Below are 24996 nucleotides of genomic sequence, written 5' to 3'. Positions count from 1 at the left end.
CAAACCATCATCAATGGAGATACAGAGCCGCTGCATAGCTTGTGGATGCGTGGTGGTTAGATCAAAAAGCAGAGTATCTATGATGAGTACACCTGCTGGTAGACAACAAGGTGACACTGAAAATCTATTCCCTAGCCAGATGTCACCATAGTCACTGACCAAGAAGGCATAAAGCAAGGATACCTATGAGTATATGCACCATATGGAGACAGACCAACTGATCAAGTAGTAAACACAAGTCTCTCTATCTCAAACTGGCACTCCAAGGATCTTTCTACAATAAATGAAAGGGCAATACAGAATATGCAATCTATCATGCAAGCAAATGAAAGACTTAGCCAAATCGAGTCAAAGATGCTTTTCAACCACATCGAAGTGAAGAATTCGCTTGCAGAAAACTTGGCAAGGTTAAACAGGATACTTAAAGAGAAATATCCTTACATCAATAATGAGATCTTAAGAAATATCATGAGCTCATGTATGGTCTTATGAGATCTTAAGAGCTTCTCCCATACACCATGTGGTCATCAAATCTAATGACATTATAAGATGATCACATTAATCTTTGTATACATGCAAGCAAAATCATGTTTATGAATACCACCTCAATATGGAAAGGAAGAAGCATAGTGGTAAATGTATATTAAGTTTAAAGAACTCTTATAAGTAATAAGAGGGTGCGTCTATTTAGCGAGCCAAGAGCAGTGAGCACAGAGCAGTGAGTAGAAATAAAGTCCTTGTGAAAGTGAGCAAGTAGGGGCATGGTATGATGTTAAGCGAACATGTAATGTTAAAGAGAAGAGTGAAACCATAGTGCAACTCTATAATGAACAGAACAAAGAAGACTAAAAAAGTTTAAAAATGACTATTCCAAATAAAGCATTTTCAAATGAATGGTGCGGATATAAAAAATCACTACAAAACTCATACTACTTGGCTCGCTAAAAAGACGTTGAATTGGTCATTGAGCTACTAATAGAAACAAACTATTGTTTGCAACCACATGGAAACCACAGCGACCAGAGAGCATAGAAATCAAGCCATTAAGATGCACACCAATTTTAATAGCCATACCACTGACACAACAATATAATACTCTTTAGAAACCATAACCATAGGATTTAAAAATTTTATAATCCAAATAAAAATTGTCCAACAATCAGCTACATGCTATTGTAAAAAACATTCAGAAGCATAACATCCATCAAAACATTACTTCCAATAGTCCCAAAAAAATGATTGTCTCAATTAAAAAAAAGACTATCTCTAATGGCATTCTGATGTAGACATGTGATCCTCATAACTGCAAGAGACACAAAGAAAAGAAAATAAGCTTTATCAATACAAAATTATTCTCTACTAACATATTTATCTTTTCAACATGCATACCTTTGCTGAGTATGGTTCTAACAGGTGATCATAGATCCGCTCATCCTTGTCTAACATTATGACATTGCGATCCATAAATGCTGCCACTAGCCCAAGAGTTCCAGTGCCAGCAAACAAATCCAAAATCGTGTCCCCAGGACGACTGAAGACGGAGACGATGTATTTGCTAAGCCGTTGACCTCTCTGACAACCACCCCGCCATGGTCTACCCTTTCTCTTCACCAGATCCTCCGATGGCACTCTTGAAAACGCACACAAACCATTAACCATATGCCATAAAGATCACCGAAAATCATTTTAAATTCTATCTTGATTTGAATGCATACATACATGTCAAAGATAAGATCTTGCCCTACATCAAGATCATCACCTAGTGCCAAATCCCTTAGTTGATCCCCATGCATCACAAAGCTTGTAGCAGGAGATGTTGAGCGAACAAAAATAGCCAATATTAGACAAGTGACCTACAAGCAAAGACACATTGGTTGTTCATGCATTTTCACCTTAAATGGGACAAAGAAGATTTGCACAAATGACAGCCCCAAAGAGAACAACACCAATACCTGGGTAGTAATCATTTGCCCCATTTTCTTCCCAATAAATGGAGTACACCTCACAACCTGTCTATGATAAATGCCAAACCCAACGCTCTGTGCAACCTGCTCAATGGTCACTCCTTCTTCCATAGTGTAAAGGCATGTAAAGAAGCCTCGATCCGAGAGACAAGAATCAACAACTTTAAAAGTAGAGTCATACATGCCATCCCCAATCTTATTCCAATATGGAACCTTGTTTGCAACACAACCTCCAATGATGATATTTGAGGGGAAGTCTGCAAATATCAACTCCACACAGTAATCGGACCCTCTACTCTTGACATTCCCTACTGTGCAAATAACATTCATGGCATCAAGCACTTGCTTTCCCAATGAGGATGCATCCTCCATGTTCACAAAAGTAGCCGCAAGGTCCTCAATACTGACATTGAAGGCATAAATGGTTCCTATAGACAGGTTTTTGACATTTAACACACATAGTCTCAAGTCAAAACAATCGGATCACGATAGAGATGAGGTAGGAAGCTCACATACCTGGAGCTTGCAATGTCTTGGTTATGATGTCAGTTGGTTGTATCCCGCCTGCACTACTATTGGATGTCTGTTGTTGACTCTGCTCCCTATTTGCTTCCATTGCTCGACTCACCTCCAATGCACGATTCACTATTTCCCTCCCTAAATTCACTGGCAATGACTTACGAAAAGAAGCCGATGCAATCGATGTTGCATGTGATGTGGATTAATGATCAATTTGCTGGCTACGAAGCTCCAATATAGACTTATGTTGGCGATACAGATCAAGCTCCTCCTCAGGCACATGGTTTCTTTCAAGGTCCAACCACCACGGGCAGAAACGAGACTCTATGCTTGACATGGCCTGTTCAATGACAAACATGAATAAACATAACTCACCCTCAATATGAACATGTTTCTCAATCATGGATTCAAAATGACAAATTCAATCACTTACTCTTCCAAGCTTCAAATCGGCATACATATAAGATTGATTGTCAACACAAAGCCACACACTAGCGAGAGGGGGTAAAATATCCAATTGGTGCTCCTCAATTTCAGAAAGCAACCATCTGCAAGCCAAAGCACAAATGATAAAACAACACACAGAAAGAAGCATGCATGTTTTTTAACAAGGAATATCTGGGTTATGTTGGAGGAAAACCTATAAACGACTCGCCGTGTAGCACTTTGTAGGCCTGGTTGATGGTCAATATCATGGCTAAATTTTATGCCTCCTTCGTGCACTTTGAAAGCCCTTTTGAAGTACTTTCTTCTGCATAGAACAACAAAAGAGGTGAATCGGCTCTCACCTGGCAACCTGACTCAATCGGCATTTTTAATATCATTTTGGATTCTCAAACCCAGCTCCGTGATCTGAAGCCAGTAGGAGTACATGTGCAGCCATTCCCTAACCTTTGTCTTATCATTTGGCATACCCTCAAGTGATCGCACTGCAGCCTGAGAGTTGTCCAATAGCTTGACAATGTGAGCCTTATCTGTGTCTCTGATGCAAGCAGAACCTATCATATTGAGCTTTTCCTCTGTGGCCACATGATTGCTTGACGCGTGCCATGGGAGGGAGAGCACTGCACACCAAAAGGCCTCACCGTTGGAGGGATCAGCAATCCTTGCATATTTTGATGTTTTTCCTCTGTAGAGAACTTCTACCTTTCGAGTCACATTCTCCCTAGCAGACTCGGCAAGTGGTCCATTTGATGCCTCATCAATTTTTTGCTCCATCTCATCCTTGAACAAGAGCCAAGTCATAATCTGGATTGGCAAATGAAGCCAACTAGGCCTTCCTCTGGCAGATGCACTTTGCATCTCTCTCTCAACCCATAGCTTGTCCTCATTGTCCAAATGTGCCATGAGAGTTGTTAGGTCGGACTCTCCCAATCTTCTTAGTTGAAATAGACGATCACCAAATGTGGTTGGCACAAATGCATAATCATGCGTCCTACAAAACAAAGAAGAAATATGTTAATATTCTTGAGTACAAACAACTTACTTGACATAGAAGGAGACTCTGATGACAAATTAACTTACTTGTTCAACCTGGACAATGAAAACAAAAGCTCACCCACATCCCTCCGCTCGAACACATAAAATTTACAGAGAACACAACAATGCATGGACAAATCCCCTTGAAACCCTGTAATAAAACACAAAATTAGGAAGGACAAAGAAGCATAAGAAACTATAACATCCCAATGAGAACTCACCTGTAGAAATGCAGTCCATCCAAGCATTGTGTCGATTATTACCATCAAGAATATGCACCATTTTTCGGCTCAAGTACGGACCCCACTCGGGGTCAAGTGCAAGAGTTTCCTCAAATTGTTGATTCACAGTCCTCCAATGCTCATCCCAAGATTCCTCCCTCTCTTGTGTCAATGGTGTCTCCTCCCCTTCCAAGTCCATAATTGATACTGTGAAAGCTCCCATGCTCTCAATGTACCCACCTAGTTTTTTGAAGCTTCGAGTAAGAGATTTATCTGTTGAGGGAGAAACCTTTCGGATTGCCTCCGTCTGGATCATCCTACAGAGAGGAACACGTGGAGGTGGAGACCTAAATTTGACTCCTATCCTATCTAAAAAGGCTTGTGGAGTAGATGTCTCTAGAATCTTCCCAAAAATATCAACCTTATTTTTTTTCTGCTTGCTTCCTTCAGTTTGGGTTGTGACAACTGTTTCTTCTTGATCCTCTAGTGGATGTGTGTTCTCTTCCCCCTCTATCTCTCTCCCAGTATCCTCAGTATTCTCACCTTCATCCTCATTATCACCACCTTGAGTATTCTCACCCTCATTTTGATCACCTTTATTTTCCTCAATTGCCCCCACTACATTTTGTCCATCCTCCTCATTTCTTTCATCACTATGTAGATGCTGCCTATCCATATCCACCTCCAGGTTAGTGTCATCTATGATATGTACCGCATGCTCTGTAGTAGTAGGGTTTGAGGAGGCGGCTTGCTCCAAAGTGCTAGAAAAATCAGCTTGCCTCCTTGTGTGTCTCGATGAGCTCTCACCTGGGCCAACCTGCACACTCTTTTTCCGCTTAGCAAGAGGCAACTCATCCATTTTTGCACAACAAGAACCTTTCAAGCAAGATGCTCTAGTGAAATGACTCGAACTCATTTGAAAACCAGATAGCCATGCAAAAATACAAGAACAAATCTTCAAATAGTATTGTACTCGTATTGTATAATTAATTGATTATTTTAACAGCAAATTTAGTAATACGACACAAACTTAAAGAAAAGGTGGCACATTCACTAAAGAGATTAAATTCAGTACTGCAACACAATCATCAAACAAAGGTGGCACATTCACTATCCAACAAAACAGCCAACTCATTATAACGAACAGAATATCTTTGAGATTATCATATGGAGTGCTTTGGCCCAAATTCCAAGGCATTCAAAGCCGTATTGAATATTTTAAAAAAATCTCCATTGGAAAATATTTACGGAGCCCTTTTCAGGTGTTCAATTCAAGGCATTCAAATTTATTGGAAAATATATAAAGATTCGGTAGCCCAAATTTGAAGGCATTCAATATTGAGTACTAATAAACTTTAGAAGTGATATTTCGCAATCCAACACTTTTTTAAGGACAAACTTTTTTCTTTTTGTGCTATTGTTCTTTAGATGCACATGTTTGCTGGTCTCCTCTCTCGACTGTGTGAGCCGTTTCTCAACCAAGAAGACATCAAATGTGAGTTTTTTGAGCTTCTTGTATACACAAAGTCTGCATAATATAGACAGTAGTAAGAGAGACAGTCTATGCAATGTGTTTGAGACAGCACCATATAGATAGCATGTTCTTACACTACTCTCTCCAAATTTCTGCCGCCGGGGGGATCCAAGGGGGGCCAGCGGCAGCCATTTAGGCCGCCCTTGGCGGGGGAGTTCGGGGGCAGCGCCCCCGAAGCTTGAAACGAAATCAAAATCGTGATGATTTTGTCACTGCTCGGCAGCAAAACATCCTATTATTTTGTGCGCTGAGCGCACAAATTAATTCAAGAAAAATAGCAAGAGGTAACGCCGCACATCTCATACTGTGTGTGGAGTGTGGCAGCAGCAAAACATCCTATTATTTTGTGCGCTGAGCGCACAAATTCATTCAAGAAAAATAGCAAGAAGTAATGCCGCACATCTCATACTACTGTGTGTGGAGTGTGGCGACAGCAAAACATCCTATTATTTTGTGCGCTGAGCGCACAAATTCATTCAGGCAAAATAGCACAAATTCATGGATGATGATACCTTTCTGTGTCTCTTTGTTGGGGAGAAAGATTGGAGTGGGGAGAGGGCCCTGTGCATGAGATCAGCGTTTCTTTGCTGGGGAGACGTATGATGCTTCATGATCGCTTCTCTGCGTGTGTGTTCGAGGGAAGATGCTTCTGTGTGGAGGACGACTAAAAGCGTTAAGTAATTGCTTCATAAGAAGTAGCCGACTACTAAAAACCCTAAGTTAGGCACTGGACAAATTTTTTTATCCTAACACTAATGAATTTCAACACTAAAATTTAAGGGTTTGGTCAATATTTTTCCGATTTATTTAAATCTATAGCACAGTTATGCTATGGCATCCAACTGGTAGAGTTTTTGAAATCTAACAGGAGATTATGAAAAGCGCAAGAACTAACACAAAGCAAATATGTGTGTGTGTGTGTGTGTGTGTATACATACACACACGTGTACACACAAACATATATACATATATACATGTACTCTTTTTGATACCCTTCATTATGACTATTTTTGCAATAAATATTTTTATTTGCTTCTACCCATAGTCTTAAAATGAGCCTGGTAAAATTGTATTATGGCTAGTATATGTTATTGATTAGAGCAAGAACATCTAGTATTAAAATATTTTTGGCTAATATTCAATGTAAATTCCTTAATTGTTGTTGTGATTGCATTATGCAGGGAGGCTCGTGTTTTCCTCCATTCTACAATGGGTGCATGCATCCGAGTCCCCTTCTTGAATGGCAAATGTCTTGTGTCAATCAACATGATCCGGGGGAAGCTTGGAACTATTGGTGGGATAAATGTGGAGGCCTTACTTGAAATTGGAGGAGAGTATGAGCCCATTTGTCCTTTACACTTGTATGCAGGGATTGGAGACGAGGCATATTTTATCTTGGAGCATTCATTGTCCTCTGTATATATTGCCAAATCAGAGAATTATTTTGAGACCCCAGAACAAGGCCCCTCAACTATATTTCCTCCCGGTTCTCGAAAGAGTACTCCAATGTAAGTGGCATTAACTTTGACTTTGACATTTTCTGTTTTGCATTGCGCATTGAATTAGAGAGCATTGTGCTTTACAGTGACTTGGACACTGAAGAGATAGAAGAAATCAATGTCCAAGCACATGGGTCATTGCAAGAGGAGATAGAGGTCTCTCCTGTGGAAAAGTGCTTTCAACATTTGGAAGAGGAAGATGTTCAGTTTGATACTGCGGTCTCTTGCTTTCAAATAATCCGCATGTTACCTCCTACTGATGTCTTGCACACTTTAATCCATGATTGTGATTACAAAGGCAAGGTAAAAGAGCTTCCCAAGGTGTACCCAGAGTTCAGTACATATGAGCTTGAAGGTGGGAAAGGTATGGAAGGGATGGAGCAAAAATACGAGGGCAACATTTGGACAAAGCCACAAACGCAAACTAGGGCCAATAAAACTTTTGTTCTTAGGAAGAGCTTCTGCGGGGGAACCTTCCAGTGCATGAATGAGCACTGCTCCTTTAGGACACGTATGAATCAACCAAACAAACTCCATTGGAATGGGCAGCTGATAAAATCTCCAAAATATGGGAATTTAGCAATTGGGAGTTTCGGGAACCTTGAGTGTTTTTTCTGCAAGCATGTGCCAATGTGTCTTAAAGAATGTCCTGCCTGTGTCTATTATTTTATGCCAAAAGAATCAATGCATAGCAGACTATTTATTCATTATGGCAAACATACACACATGGTTTCCAAGGGAATGTGCAGAGCATTGATACGAAATATCAAGGCCTTTGTAGCACGTGCAGTGGGCATCGACCACAACGCTGGGCCCAGAAAGGTACAAATGATTGTGGCAAGGGAGGTGGTTCTAAGAGCATTCACTGATGATGACAAGGCACAGGGAGAATTCATGACAGAGAGGGAGCTACAGGAGATGTCGCAAGAGTTGCAAAGTTTGATAAATGTCAAAAAGTACCTAGGAAGTGCAATTTAGCAAAGAATAGTATGCAATTATCATCTTTAATACACTAAGTATGCTTTATGAATGCAGGGTGAAGCAGCAGATGGTAATGCAAACACGAAAAACAACACGGCCTCTGGGTGAAGGATATGAAGCCATTCTTAATCTAAAAAGAACATGCCATTTTGAGTTCTTCCATGGTTCTCGATTTCCATTGCAAGCCACCACTACTACTGAGCGTTGCTTTATCTTTAAGATGTCTACTACTGGACCTGGTTCTGGGATTGACATTGTTCGGCGAATGGACAAGGATAGTAATGGGGATCTTAATCAAGCATGGGTCTGCTTTGATCATGTGCATCGAGTGGATACTGGATGGCATACAATGGGAGCACATGTTTATGACCACATGTAAGTTACAAGCGGTAGAGAGCATTGCTTAATTTGTGTCTTTAATATAACTCTGTTTCCATTTGTGGCATGCAGGATTGGTGAGCTATTGACAATAGCAACTTGTGAATTTAGAGAAGAGGATGAGGATGCTCAAGTCATGTTTTGGGAAAATATGAATTTGGTAATGGTGGAGCACACAGGGAAGGTAGCAAATTTTTTTGGGTTTATGGCGGATGAGGCTGGCGCTAACTGGAATGCAGTGAGACGTGTCTTCAACGACGGAAAGGAGATGATTGAAAGGGAAAGGTCATGTTTATGGCATTGGGAAGACAACCTTCGTGTCCACACGCAGAGGTACATCTATAGCCCACATCAAGAAAAGCACAGGGAGATGTGTGAGAAGTGGAGGACTGCCCCAAACAAAGAAAGTGCCCTTCAGCAATTTCGCAGGATACGAGCATGGTGGGCAACTGGCAAGGCAGCTGATAGAAACATCCCTAAGCTTCTTAGCTGGTTGAGTTGGTGGCACTATAGGGTTAGTCGATGGGGTCATTTCATTTTAAAGGTAATGTTTGTAAGAGATTATTCATTGTATTATTGTGTGCCTCCTACTTATGTGCACTGCATTGTTTTTAATCAATTTCTACCACTCTCTTGTAGGATGGAGAGCCTATTGTCAATGCTCTTGTCCCAAGGACAAATATGTCAGAGACCAAGCATGCAAGCTGGTTGGCAGGGGAGGGGTATAGGCAAAAGATTAGTCTTTATGATGCTTGTGTGACAGATCTAATCAATGCTTACTTCCAATGTGCCAGACAACTGGCTTTCTTGGAAGGAAAATACACAGGTTGTGGGCCTACAATGGAGCTTTTGGTTGAGAGAGCTCTTTCTCAACAGAAAGCAAGTCCATCCCCAATAGCTACCTCACGAGCAATGGATGATGCAGTGGCGGGGACCCCTATGTTTTCAAATAGGGTAAAATTCAAGGGTGAGAATAAAACTATTCGAGCCAAAAGGCCACTACATGACTCGACAGAAGAAAACTTTGGCAACTCTAGCCATAGGCCTGAGTTTAACTATGTGACAAGAGAGAGGTTAGAGCCTGCAATAGAGGTCGATGAGCAATGCAAAGTTTTAGAGAGCCTTGAAAGTGATGTGCATGATACAAAGTGGGCCTTGCGGAGGATACCAACAGTGAATCGAGTTGAGTGCAACCACTGGGCATCAGGGAAAAAGTGTAGCTCAAGGTTGCGAGGGGGTGATGTCAGTCCTTGTTTTTGGAGTGATTGTCAACTATCCTCCTAGAAAAAGGAGAAGTATTGCTATTTTTGTAATACAGATGTTAGGCACACTTGGAAAATTACAAAGACAATATTACATCCACCAGAGGATGTCCCTTGTGTTTGGCCCATTGCTAAAGGTACCAAGTTACAAGTGAAAGAAGCCTGCAAGCTTATTAGAGCAGGATATGACATTGGTATTCCTCTTGAGTTTTTTCTAGAAAAGGAGCTTGCAAAAGGCACTAGCGAGACAAACAAGGAGGTGAAACAATTTCCATATCGACGAGGAATTTCAAAGGCTGCATTTGGTCAAATCACTGCAGCCTTAGATATGCATGCAGAAGTTGTAGGCAGCCATATACATATAGAAGGGGTAAAGGAAACATTTAGTATTAATCCATTGACCAATGGGAGCCAAGACACATCTCTGATAGAGGTCACTATTCAGAAGAATCCAATGTGTTCATGTGTGGAGTTCAGAGATAGAGTGGCCAAGAAAAGACCATATCTTGCATGCAAGCACATATACTTTGTGTTCTTAATGATTCTTGGACAGGATGTGAACAACAATATGCATATTCATCAAGTTTGTATTTCTGAGAGAATTGTAAAAGACATGCTAACTAAGTCTATTAGAAGTCATCCTCAACAGCTTTAGGAACCTGCAACCCACTTTAGTTGAAATATGTATGGGGGTCATGTCATACCAGCTGAACCGTAGTACTTGTTTTGGAAATGTTTTGGTTATTTTATAAATTTTCCTGTCTATTGTCTTTTGTTTGCTAATGGCTCTCCAACATTGTGAATACTATAGATTCAATATCTTTTTAGCGAGCCAAGCAATATGGGTTTAATAGTGATTTTTTGTATCTGCACCATTGGTTCAAAAAAAAATTATTACAATGGTCATTTTAGAACATTTCATGTCTTCTTTGTTTGATTGCTACAGAATTGCACTGTGGTTCCACTCTTCTCTTTAACATTTCATGCTCGCTTAACATCATACCATGCCCCTACTTGCTCACTTTCACAAGAACATGAGCTCTACTCATTGCTTTGTGCTCGCTGCTCTTGGCTCGCTTTTTGACCACCCCCGTAATAAGAAACTCTTGTGTCCACTTTTACTTCTCTAAACAATTCCTAGGCATGTAAGCAAAATCATCTTTATGACTACCACCTCAATATGGAAAGGAAGAAGCACAGTAACAATGGCTTGTCTCACTAGAAATAATGGCTTTTGAAAAAAAATAGTTTTTTGTTATTACCTCTTTTAGCATATTGACTTTTAGTTGTAGGTTGCACGAGCTTCTAACTATTACAACTTGGGAGATGAAAGAGGAGGAAAATACTTCCCAAGTATTGTTTTGGGAGTGCATAAATAATGTCATGGTGGCACACGAATTTGAAAAGGCAGACTTCTTTGGTTTCATGTCAGCTCCAGTTAGTGCTACAGCATCTCCTACACCTGCACCTTCAGGAGATGTGACACCTCACAGTCATCATGGCTCTCATGAGACTGGTAGTCATCATTGTAGGGAGGGTAGTCATGGGTAGTGGCAGTCGTACCTCACACCTGCACCTTCAGGAGATGTGACACCTCACACTCGTCATGGCTCTCATGAGAGTGGCAGTCGTCATTGTAGGGAGGGTAGTCATGGAGATAGTGGCAGTCATACCTCACGTCGCACTAGCATAGAGTGGAGGTAGAGGAGATAGAGGAGATAAAGGGAAGTGCTTTGGGGGTGGGGATAGTTCTTCAGAGTCACCACCACATCATGGTGATATATCATATTATGATATCACAGATGTGGGTGGCATAGTTGATGACTCTCGCGGGAAGAAGGTGGTAAACTACTTGCGCCAAGTAGTTTTTGCACACTATAAAGACTGCTTTATACATTTTAAGCAGCAAAGGAAGAGCCTAGTGGATGATTGCATTAAAGCTGTCCATAAGAAGTATCCTAATCCTCACAACCAAAGGTTTAACAATAGATGGGCGCGCAACACAAAATCAAAGACATACTTAAGAATATGAGGTCTCTAGTAAGGAGACATGCAAAGGAGAAGAAAGCCCGAATAGATGCCGGTCAAAATGAACATGGCAAGCCATCTACTGCTCATAGGGGCGACTGGAAGAAAGCCAAGAAGGAGTAGTGAACCAGCAACAAAGAGAAGCACGGGGCGAATACAAATGGAGCGATATGGATCGTCACACTTTAGATCTGGAGGTCGTGCATCATGGGAGGCCGAGTTTGTATGTATAGTGTAGCTTCATGTCTTTTCTTTGTATTATCTCTATTTGAGTTGTGTTATAATGTTTGTCTTGTGATGTAACGTGACATTGTGGGTAGAGATCCTACCCCAACAGAGACTGGCTAGTAGCTACCATCGTCCTCACCACAGGAGATATATGGGATTATCTTCACGATGAAGGGATCATCTCCGACGAACAATACAATCGAGCAAGGAGAACACCAATGCAGGTAATACTTTTGATTTTTATTTACAAAACATGTTTCGACCTTTATAATACTTTCTATTTTTATTTATATATATCTTCACTTTGTGTAGGCATAAGGTAGACAAGAAGGAGGACAAGATGACTCAGAGAGTGATGACTCCTCCGAGTAGTTTTCCTTGTAGTTTTTCTTCATGTATAGTTTTGGTTTATACAACTATGTTTCGTTTTCAAGCCTCATGTAGCTACCATTATGTATGGACAATTTCTTGGATATAAGATGATATTTTTTATCTTCTCTATGTAACTATGTTTTTATTCAAGCCTTATGTGGCTACGATCATTTATGGAGAAATTTTTGGGTATAAAATGTAATTTCTAATCTTCTTTAATCAATATTCGAAGTGTGTTCACAAATCTTTTTGTGCATATTTAAGTTTTTATGTTGATATCTTTACTGATCTTGATTCATCTATGTACAAGTAAGCAAAACCTTAAACCAAAGAGCTGCCTGTGTAGAAAATATAGCTGCATGTGTAGAAAATGCAGCCTATACATCTGTACAGGCAGCTCTCTAGATTTTTTTAAATTTCAGAGCGCGTCTATAACAAAGGCTATAAAGGCATCTATTTACGCATCTATATGCACGTCTATATGCATGTCTGTAAGCGCGTTTATATCAATATAGATGTGTATATAGACGCGCATATAGACGCATATCTATAGATGCAATTTTAGACGTGCTCGTAACATTTTAAAGCATGTTGTCAAAATGCGTCTATAAACGCGCCTATGGTCACTTTTCCTTGTAGTGTAAATGCCCCTTCTTAATCATGCACATATCTTGGAGACTTTGATTGAGCTCGTTCAAAAAAAAATTACGACTAAGTGGCTTATGTGTGCACATGAAATAGCCATAATCATGACCTTACATACTGGGATCCTCCATTTATGCTTTCTTCTGTTTAAGAACAACCATCCATAGTGGGAATCTTCTATCTTTCTTTTATTCTCTTTAAGCACCATTTATAGGTTGCTTTGTAGTCTACCATGCATTATTAGAAAAAGACATGTGATCAAGAGGAAATAATTTATCATCAACTTCTACTTTTGTAATCACAAAGTAAAGATAGTGTTCGACACACCTTCTTTCCTCACTTGACATGTCTCTACATGTTTACTCCTTTCTTGATACTATAATACCTATTGTAATGAATTACTCCTTGAAAATATAGTTGAAAGTTATGGTCTTTTGTGTGAATGACTCTTCAAAAATATAGTTGAAACTTCCCTTACACAATGTTAAAATAAGCACTATTAGGATCCTATTACTAATCTTTAGAGGCTATGTAGGTAGCTTCTACATATAACATAAACCATTTAAAACAATCTACATACATCTTCAAACTAACCCTTGAAAACTATGTAGGTAGCTTCTATCAAAACATTCACTCTTTCTTCCCATGCTTGTAGGTTCATTTGATTATCGTTTTGAACTCAAAACTTGCTCTCCTTTTGACACTAGGCCACATTTAGCATTCATAATGATCAAGTGCGACTAACAAAATTTTATTTCCCATCATTTGGCAATATCAACACAGATCTTTTGTCCTCTGTACATATATCTTTACATATATATTAACTTAGTGCAAGCCTAATATAAGTCACACGAGGATTGGTAAAACCATTCTCTTACTTTTTCATATAAGATGAGAGCATATTTAATGTATATTGTATTGAGTTTGTGTGTGTGTGTGTGTGTGTGTGTGTGTGTGAGAGAGAGAGAGAGAGAGAGAGAGAGAGAGAGGGAGAGAGAGGGAGGGAGGAGAATTTAAGTATTTCAATTTGTAGTAATATTGATGCATAAATATTAAGTATAAAAGTTTTAAAGTAAAATTTTTAATAACCAATTAATCATTTGTGGTTCAATTCTCCACATAGGCAATCCATTCTCTATATAGGAAATTGAAATACCTAAATAATAGACCATATTTCTTATTCATTCTCTATATAGAAAATTTAATTATATAGATACTGGCTCATATTTCTTATATAAGAAATTGAATTACCTAGATATTGACCCATATTCTCTATATAAGAAATTGAATTTCCTAAATATTGTCCCATATTGCCTATATAGGAAAATGAATTACCTAGATATTAGCCCATATTTCCTAGATATGAAGATAGGGAATAAGATTATCTAGTTATATATAAGAAATTTCCATCTACATAACACAAAACCAGGAAATCTTTCAAAATTTCTTATATATCGTGAAGTTCACTATATAGGGAGCCACCAAAAGCTCCTTGTGACGTGTAGGGGGAGGCTCTCTTTTCTCTCTTAGTTGTTTCAGTGACTATCCTCTCTCTCAAGCGTTCACAGCACTCATAGCAGTAGTGTTGGTTTGCATCACAAGCACCTTAATAGAAGTGCTTCAGCAATTGCTGGGTGCACAAGCTAGCCAAGGCACTCATAGCAGTTGTCTGCCACAGCGAGTAAACAAGGGGGCGGGGGTGGCCAGCAGCAGCGAAAGCAACCGTCTACAGCACCTACAACTCAGCGTCGTTCAACTTCATCGCTCAAGTGCGTAATCGACTACCATCTACAGTGCCTACAGTCATCGCTCAGCGTCGTTCAACTATATATGATTGCCTACATTACGCATCAAAAAGAAAGCGTTAGGCAACAGACTCCTTGAAGTCGTCCAGTTTGAGGCCTTTGTCTTTATGAATCTTCTCCAAGCGTCCTTAACAATCAAAATCCTCTCTTCAAACAGCCAGCTCAAGTGTATTATGCTGAGTGTTTAGCTCCAGCACACACAGCAACACTTAGTGGTATTCGCAGCAAGGCATTACGGAGGGGTGTGCCATCACGCAGCGGATGATAACCGCATGTCTGCATGAGGACAGTTTTGGTCTTGGCAGTACATACACAAAGCAAACGTTTAAGCAAGGCAAAGCAAACGTCAGTGGTGCAGCTAGAAAGGAGAGAGACTCCATCATTGAGCTCTCTAAGCTCTCAGGTCTTGGCTGCCTGCATGTGAAGGAAGAAGAAGGAGAGAAAAAAAAACAAATAAGGAAGTGGCCGCCAGCGTGAGGTGAAAGAGGGTGTTCTTTTGGATTTTTTAAAGGGTTGGCCTTCTATACTTACCTACCCCTTTCCACTTTTTGTCCACCCATTTGTCCATTGCTTGTGGACATTTACTATCCACCTTCATTTCACACATAATCTTACAGGTTTTCGGCACGTTGATGTACACGTGTATCACATTTGGGTAGTTGGTGTTTGATTTTATCATCTTGGAGGTATTCAAACGTCGCTTACATTGTATTCTTATTTTGGCCATTGGGGTGGATTTGTGCTTGGATACTGAGTGCTCATGCGTCTTGGTGCATTTGGGTCATTGTTTTAGCCTTTGTTCACACGCACACTTTTGGCCATTTGGTTTATTTTTGGGCGTTTACACACATTTTTTGGCCATTTGAGCATGGCATTGCTTGCATGGGATGATGTATATGGGGACTTAATTGAGTGCCCTACATTTGTGAGTAGAGATGACTGTATACCTGAGGGGATGGGTATCATTATGACATGCATTCAATGTGTGGTGATGTGGGTAGTGATGATGATGTTCATACTATGACTAGAGATGATTATATGGGCGATGATGATCGTAGTGATCATAGTGATGGGATACATTTTTTGACTTATGGCATGTGACAGGTTTGGATCCTTCAAGGACATGGGCGATGATGATCGTAGTGATCATAGTGATGGGATACATTTTTTGACTTATGGCATGTGACTAGAGATGATTATATGGGCGATGATGATCGTAGTGATCATAATGATTATATGGGCGATGATGATCGTAGTGATCATTGATGGGATACATTTTTTGACTTATGGCATGTGACAGGTTTGGATCCTTCAAGGACATGGATCGAGCATGCTGTCACTTTCGTCGCTATCACAGTGGGGTTCTCATAGGCCTTGAGCTCTACAACTTACCCACAACATCGACTAGCCATCATCTCATTGATTCTCATTTACTTAGACCAACTCATTCATTGTATTATGATGGGGATGATGCTCTATTATACACACACACACACACACACATGATGATATTGATGTATCGCACACACAAACACATGATGATAGTGATACACGTGCACATGATGCCATTGACACATATGCACATGATGTATCGTACACACATACACATGATGATAGTGATACACGTGCACATGATGCCATTGACATATATGCACATGATGATGTACGTAATAGTGATAGTGAGGGTGATTTGTGTGAGTTAGATCATGTGGACATGATCTCTAGGGAAGATATGGTAGCGAGCACATCGAGCATTGCGAGCATCATAGAGCTACCTATCTCTATTCCTAGTGATGACCATAGTGATGCACCCCATGATCTTGATGGGCTTTTAACTAGTCGTGCGGATACCTTTCATGCCAAATTCACACTATGGTTATGAGGATGAGTTTACGAGTTTTTGTTTTGACCCTAGAGCTACTATCTCTTTGGAGTTGAGCTTTCCTTTTGACCTAGAAGCTATTACCATTTCAACTTCAACGGTTTGGGATGTATACCATACATATCCCTTTGATCCTAGAGGATACTTGACTAGCTTTGTCATCGAGAGTGGTTTCTCCACTTACACCAGATTATCAAGGGACCATTGCCTTGGACTTTGCATGCCTCGAATTTCCTTTCGACCTAGGTGGTTTCATGGATAGCGTCATCATTGACGGGAGCCCTTCATCCTTTCCATTTGACCCTCGGGGTTATATGATTCATGTATGGATCTTCTGATACATTAACATTAAGTCATTAGTGTGATTTTTGGCTCTTGTACATAGCCACTTGTATATGTCTTTTCTTTGGGCACAACCACCCTTCAATTTTGAGGACGAAATCATTGTAGGAGGGCATGGTTTGTAATGAAGTAGATTTGGTTTCACATGCACATGGGGAATGGGGCCTAGGAACTTGGGCTTAGGGACATTTACATGTGTACTTTTGGGGAGGCCTTGGGCTATATTAGGCATAGGGCTCATTGACATTGTACCTTTTTGATCATATTCACTTTATAGACATCTATGTCTTCTTGGTGCTCATGCCCAAGCTTTCATGGCCTTCTTGGCTATTGCCCTAGGATGGTGACCCACACCCATGTTGTCACTCCATGTTTTGAGTGGCCAACCCTAGTCTCTTCCACATGTCACTACAAGACACTGCTGCCATACACGCGTTCCATACACGTGATAAGTTACGGACGCGTGTATGGTCGCGCATGTATTTGAATAGTATCGGGCACGTGTATATTGGCATCTAAATTCGCGTGTATTTAACTTTAAGTAATGCGTCTAGCAGCGCGTGTATAAGCGCGTGTATATACACGCAATTATACACGCATCAATACACGCATGAATACACGCTTTATTTAGAAAAACTAAATTCCTTTACAAAATTAAAAACTATTTTCTTTAAACCATCTCATAGTATATTACAGTATATATCATTACACAATCCCACTACATGCATTTACAATAATGAAATATATTCAAAAATAAATCATGAGATAATTAAAAGACAACATATACAATAGAAATGTCATCAATTTAGAACGATACAGTGATGGATTGGTTAGGTTTCGATCTCATCTTCAATAAGATCCATCCTTGCCAAACGATCAACATCAATATCCATTTGATCAATTTGTAAGGCTACGATTAAATTTATTCCACTACTATCGATATTCTATCCATTGATAATGGTATCGATGTCCTGATCATCCTCATCAACAGCACCATCATCCTCAATGGTAGGGTCATTCTCATGATCATGAGAAATGGCATGCTCATCCTCATTATCATGATCATCTCTTATTTCTTGATCATCGATCACAACATCTTCATTGGCATGTTCGACACACATCATCTCATTGCGGCTTGTTACATCCTCCATATGCTCCATATCAGTGAGTGTATTATACATCACTTTGGAACGTGGTGCAATAGGGATGACGTACCACCATTTAATGTCATGCACCATTGGCAGATAGATAACCTACTTAAATACACATACTGCAGTAATTAATTAGCATATCAAAAGTCAAGGGGTACGCGAGCTTAGATATATATGTACATGAAACACATTAGTAAAAAAATGCATACCTGCTCACATTGTTGTGGCAATACAAGCCTATCTTTCTTTGTTTGCCAAAACTTTGTAGAGTCAATAGTTACATAGCCACTTGCATGGCGTTTTATCGTTGCATTAGGCCCTTTTTCCACCATGTTCATTTGCCATTTGACATCCAAAACATACACAAAGAAGCGACGAAAGTCAAGCCTAAATATGTCTTGAATTGTGCCACAATAATCATTCATTTTTCCATTAGCTCCCTCAAAGCTAGTAATGACACCGCAATCTTATGTATTCCTCTTTTCATCAATTCTTTGTGTTCGAAAATGCTTGCCTTCACACCATATAGCATTGAACATAGTGCACTGGACCAAAATAAAAGCAATATTTGTGTAAGCAATGTGAATAAATATTAAAAGCAAATCACTTACAACTAATGCAAAACATTAGTTCTATGTACCTTTAACATGCATCCTCGTGCATACTCCCATTCTTCCGCCATGATATGCAGCCCCTCGTCGCTCTCTGCTCTCTCCATTTCCTCATGCAAAACATTAGTTCTATGTACCTTTAACATGCAATGTGAATAAATATTAAAAGCAAATCACTTACAACTAATGCAAAACATTAGTTCTATGTACCTTTAACATGCATCCTCGTGCATACTCCCATTCTTCCGCCGTGATATGCAGCCCCTCGTCGCTCTCTGCTCTCTCCATTTTCTCATGCAACCAATCAACATGGATATCATTCGGAAGTGTTGCTAGATGCTTAGGATACGCCTTACGAGAGCCATGTTGCCTCCGAAAGAGAGCTCTTTCTGCTTGCCTTTTTGTCTTTGTATCCTCATATCTTGTAACCCATCTGCTCATCACATCACTATTAAGGATGCAAGTGAAATTGAGATCATCAATCAATGTTCTGTCAATTACTTTACTCTGTCCTTTTCCTTGAGGCATAATAGAGGTCATCCTCGAGTCCTCTTCTTTGTTCCATAGTCGTGTGGCAAAGAGCTATCCATCTGACCAAGAAATTCTAAAATATATACAAGAGACTCTTGTATCAACCAACCCTCGGCCATGCTTCCTTCGGGACTTGCACTTTGCCTCACAAAGTCTTTTAAGGTCTTCATGAAGCGCTCTAGGAGGAACATCCAACGTGCATGCACAGTGCCACATAAAGCAATTTCATCCACTAAATGCACAATGAGATGTAGTTGACTTGTGAGAATGGTTCGGGGAAAAGTCTCCTCTACCAAACAAACCACCTCCACTGCCATAACAAGCGCATCATCCAACGTGGCTGGATCAATTGCTTTGGAACTAACATATCTGAAAAATAAATGAATAGTACGTTATACCTCATGCACGTTCATTTTGCAAGGTATAATGAAGGGTGATCTGACATGGATTTTACATACCTCACAAGCTCGCCCATCTTATAAATACATTTTTTCAAACGCTTATTTGCACAATGGTCGATGCTAGTAGGTAGTATGAACTGCGCACATAAGAGCACATGTATATATGGTTCATGGCATTACAAAATTTAATTTCGACGTACAAGACTTGGAAAACACTTACTTGGAGCATCTTGTGCCAATCGTGGGACTTCAACCAACGCCTCTTTTCTTAGTGGTTGTAAAGACTCCCTTCAATGATCTCATGCATCTAGTGGGAGTATGCAAAGTGGTGATGGCCTGCTTTACCTGCTTCTCCTCTTTCTATGATATAATCCATGGTGCAGGCGGAAGACGAACGTGCCCACCCTCCTCTCGTGGCCAAGCTTGACGCATACGTCCTGCGACCCACAAGTCCTCCCGTACGCTAACATTGTCTCTGACAATAGATCCCGAAGCTCCAGCATCATCTCGTCGACGCTTTGCGTGCTCTCGCCGCGCGTAGGGCACCATGTTAGGGTGTGGTACTGTATCCTGCTTCAATTAGAGTATATATATTACAACTCCATTAATTTAATTTGGATACCATGAGTCATTTAAATACTATCAATTTACATCTACTCACCTCTAAACCTGTTTGATTCCATTCTCCATACATGGAGATGTGATTCAAGGTAATTCGACGCGCTCGTACAATGAATCCTTGACATCGATTACACATACACTTGATCCTTTGTCCCAACCACACATCGCAATTACGATGACTCATTGTCTCATCCTCACCAGAACTGCTTAAGGAGGTTGATGACATCCTATGTACAAAAGAGTAAACACAAAATTATAATCAATTTTCCGCTAAACTATAAAAAACGTGTGTAATAATGCGGCTATATCCTCAACATCGCGTGACGGGGCTACATCCTAAAAATCGCGTGTATCAACGCGGCTACATCCTAAAAATTGTGTGTATCAACGCGGCTATATCCTCTTCTTCGCGTGTATAAACGCAGCTACATCTTGAAAATCACGTGTATAAACGCGGCTACATCCTAAAAGTCACGTGTATAAATGCGGCTGATTGATTCTACACGCGCTTTTACATGGGGCGACCTGTCCATATCTAAAAATAACCCGCCTTCTCCAAATAAACATTTTCAAACTCAAGATTTGCTCTCCTTCGTCGTCGCCTCTTCAAACAGAGCACTAAACCTAAGTGCAAGGAGCAGCAAGGAACACACACGGGTGAAGGAAACCAGCCAAAAAGAAGACTCACTTTTTCAGAGGTGAGTCAGTTTGTCCTTTGTCATGTCTCTTTCCTTCCATTTGTTTATGCTATTGTCTCTTTCCTTTATGCGTTGGTTTCCTTCTGGTTGCCATTTGGTGAACGATTGTGACAGTGGGCGACAGTCACCTTTTTATAAGTACGATTTGTCGGAGGTCGGTCGCTTCCAAAAAAAAAATTTCACAGGCCGCGTGTAGAAACGCGTGTATGTCTGCGTGTATGCTGTTTGCACAGACTTTCATGGGCATATACACGCGTTTTTTGACAGGTGCACGCATTTTTTGACTAGTTTATACATGCGTTTTTTGACGGGTTTACACGCGACTGTGTATCACCCATGCTTGCTATCCAGGTTCTTAACGCGACTGTGTTTCACCCATGCTTGCTATCCAGGTTCTTCAGAGAGATGATCCCATCTGCATATGGCTTGCCTTCACAAAATCATATGTGCTAGCTTGCATTTGTGCTTTGATGCAATCATGTATATACTTTTATTTTTGCAGATTCTTTATGGATCTAGGTTCTTCATCCGATCCATTTACGTACAGCAATTGGCTGATGGAGATGCTAAATCATTTTGGGTGCCATCCTGGTCCAGTTGAGCTTACAGAGTACATGTATGCCCATCCCCCTCCTTCCATGCCTGGTATCTATACCCCGCCCGCGAGTATCCAGGTCACTCCACTCCCGTCTATGCCTACGAGTCCGAGGAGATGGCATGCAGCTTCTCCTCTTCCACGCCCACCGAGGAGACATACCCTGTCCCAGACACAGTCATGCACACCCTCCCAGGCACCGTCACGTCAGGGCTCAACCACCATCACGTACTCCCTCAGAGCCACCGTCTCACGCCAGGGCTCACAGCCACCGTCACGCCAGGGCTCACAGCCACCGTCACGTAGACAATCCCCAAGTCGTGACTCCACCCGTCGGCAGAGCAGTAGGAAGAGTGGGAGTGGAGAATGCGACGGGTGCTTTGGTGGGGGAGGTAGTAGGGCACGCGGTGAGAGAGGAGATAGAGGGAGAAGAGTTAGAGGAGACAGTGAGGATGAGGAGGAGGTGAGAGAGGTGGAGGGAGTGATCTGCTATGATGTGACGGATAGGGGCGGGGTAGTGATGGATGCGAGGGGGAAAGAGGTAATGGAGTACATGCGTGGGGTAGTTTCAAACTTGTATAGAAATTGTTTTATTAGATTTAATGTATATGCATCTCTATATTATTTTGTCTTCGCATGTATGTATACACAGAATTTCATGTATATATATTTATATATGTGTGTGCATATTTTGGCCAGTCAATAGCTTTTGCATAATTAGAAAAGAGATTTTGTGTGCATGTATAAACATGAGAGAGAGACAGAGAGATACGTGTGTCAAAGAGAGATGCGTCTGTCAAAGAGAGAGAGAGAGAGAGAGAGAGAGACTCGCCCATATATATAGACATAGCTTCTGTCTCTCTCTCTCTCTTCCCCTTGCGGTTTATCTATCTCACTCTTACACTCTCTCTCTCTCTCTCTCTCTCTCTCTCTCTCTACATAGAAAATCCAAGAGAGAGAGAGGGAGAGAGGGAGAGAGGGAGTGTGTTGTTTTGTTTTTGAAAGAGCTTCTCTCTCTCTTCCCCTGCAGTTTATCTCTCTCACTCTTACTCTCTCTTTACATAGAAAATGCAAAGAGAGACTTTGTTGGTTTGTTTTTGAAAGAGATTATTTTTTTTATGTCTTTGTTGATGTATGTGGAGAAGAGACGAGAGAGAGAGAGAGAGAGAGAGAGAGAGAGAGAAGAAGAAGAAGAAGAAGAAGAAGAAGCTCTTTTAACGTAGTAGGAACAATCCCAAGATACCAAATATGATCTATCCGACACAGGAGTGAGATTCGAACACACGTGTTGAGAGAGAGAGAGAGAGAAAAGAGAGAAAGAGAGAGGGAGAGATATGTATTTTTGCTACTATGTAAAGCATGGTGCCTTGATATACAAATATGCCAATTTTAATGCTTTCTTCAAAATCGTCCATGATTGCCAAAATGGTCTTCAAATTTAAGGCCTACTCTATGGTATCCAAACCTCTCTCGTCTCGCAGAAGGACCGGTTGGGGGCAAGGATTTAATATTCATGTGATCACAAGATTTTTTGTGATAATAACACATGTGAACAAGTTATTCACATGTTCTCATGTTACCGTTCATAAAATAACAGGTCACTTGCCATTTGGGAACCCCTTAAAAGCTTGGCTACACATGGGAATAAGCTATTCACATGTTCTCATGTTACCATCTTCACATAATAGCAGGTCAGTGGCCACCTAAGAAGATTTTTTTTACCCGACAAAGATAATTTTTTTAGGCCCTTGTGAAAGCTTTGTGAATATAACATGTGATCACAAGATTTTTTGTGTTATTAACATATGTTATTAACATGTTCACATGTTCTCGTTTACGTCAATGAAATCCCTGGTTGGGGGACTAGTAGTATTAAAAGAATAGTAGTATAGTGTATAAGAAGAGAAGAAAAGAGTTGGTTAAGAATTCAATACTGCAGGAGGTGCTTAAGTGCGATCGGATTTTATTTATGTCATTACTAGGAACTCAATGGAGTCTTTTTGGGCCCTTTAATTTGCCATTGCCTAATGGAGGTGATTAAGAAATAGACAAATAGGGAGATTACATGTGGACTGAAACCAATGGTTTGTAAGAGCCTAGAAGGTAGTGGTCAAACTTAGAATAATAGGCTAAATGGGTTGTTGCAAGATCAGGGTGTCCAGTTTTATCCAGTTTATGCTGGACTGGGACAATGTTTGGAGAGTAAATTTTGGGGGGCAAGGTACTTAAAATGAGATCAAGCAAATAATAGAAAATAGGCTTGCCCTTAAATTAACCCAATATAACTTAAAATAATATAAATTAGTCTAATTAATCAAAATTAATTAAAAGTATGATGAAATGATAAACAAATGATCTTTCCATACTTAGAGTGATCCAAGTTATTTTTTCATAGATGCACCATTACAAGTACACTAGTCCCTATAGGTTTTAGATGATTCACATCAAAAATGTAATTTTACTAATTAGATTATTAATATTTGCAGGTCTTCTGATAGTTTGGAAGAATTTTGAAAAAGAGATCATTAAAAACCCAACCATTGGATTTGTAATTTTTATTAACCACCACATTCTACTAATGTCTCAGTATCTAACCACTCTTTTGATCTACAAGATTGAGGATTTTAAGTGGTAGCTATTGTGGGTACAAAAAGTGACATATATTATAATACTTTAAAGACCTTGAAATATTTAAAAAAAATAGACAAATATCCTAAAATTTTCTCAAAAAATCAAGTTAAGCTCCATATTATGTGAAGATCTAAGGTACAAAGTGGGAATCTCATATGAGTTTATCTGTAAAAGATATTAGCATTTTATGGAATCAGTTCGAATTTGGGACAAGGTGTATACATTGACTTTGTACCTAAGAAAATGAGGACTTTTGACTATCTAATGCTTAATCAAATTATGCAACTATATTTCCAACTTTGAATATGATGTTGCAACAAAAGAACTTGAAATGAAATTCCTTCATTTACTAAGAGAGATTAGCCACTAAAGGTAAACAAATGCCTGTTTTTTTACTATTTACAGGGTGCCTGAGTGGACAAAACTGGGCACCCTGATGCTCTTTTTTAATTTTTAAAATCAACTAAAACTCAAAAATTTTATACGTATATGAATTTTTCCCCTAATTTTTATAGAAAAGGATAGCTGCAGCCTGCAGCCATCATTAAGTAAGGTCTCTAAAGTGATAGAGGTCCAAAAACGAGTTCCCATGCATTCAATGCACATTCCCCTTCACTT

At 40.0% G+C, this 24996-nt stretch overlaps 2 protein-coding genes across 2 annotated transcripts; one reads left to right on the top strand and one right to left on the bottom strand.

Annotated features, from left to right (window-relative positions):
• Positions 1-4003: 4003 nt before the first annotated feature.
• LOC147638723 (uncharacterized) lies at positions 4004-5042 on the bottom strand. The gene is made up of 2 exons (XM_086798806.1): positions 4184-5042; positions 4004-4113 (listed from the first exon to the last, which is right to left on the bottom strand). Exons 1-2 carry the CDS (start codon positions 5040-5042, stop codon positions 4004-4006), a joined length of 969 nt encoding a protein of 322 aa, XP_086654932.1.
• A 3375-nt stretch (positions 5043-8417) lies between these two features.
• On the top strand, positions 8418-11388 carry LOC147638722 (uncharacterized). Its single transcript, XM_086798805.1, has 3 exons — positions 8418-8572; positions 8648-9016; positions 11130-11388. Exons 1-3 carry the CDS (start codon positions 8418-8420, stop codon positions 11386-11388), a joined length of 783 nt encoding a protein of 260 aa, XP_086654931.1.
• The last annotated feature ends 13608 nt before the right edge of the window (positions 11389-24996 follow it).

The sequence above is a fragment of the Cibotium barometz genome, chromosome 5, assembly GCF_041138505.1.
Source record: "Cibotium barometz isolate CiBa-2024 chromosome 5, ASM4113850v1, whole genome shotgun sequence".
Classification (NCBI taxonomy): domain Eukaryota; kingdom Viridiplantae; phylum Streptophyta; class Polypodiopsida; order Cyatheales; family Cibotiaceae; genus Cibotium; species Cibotium barometz.
Note: the sequence above shows the minus strand (reverse complement) of the source record. Positions and strands in the feature narration are given on the sequence as shown.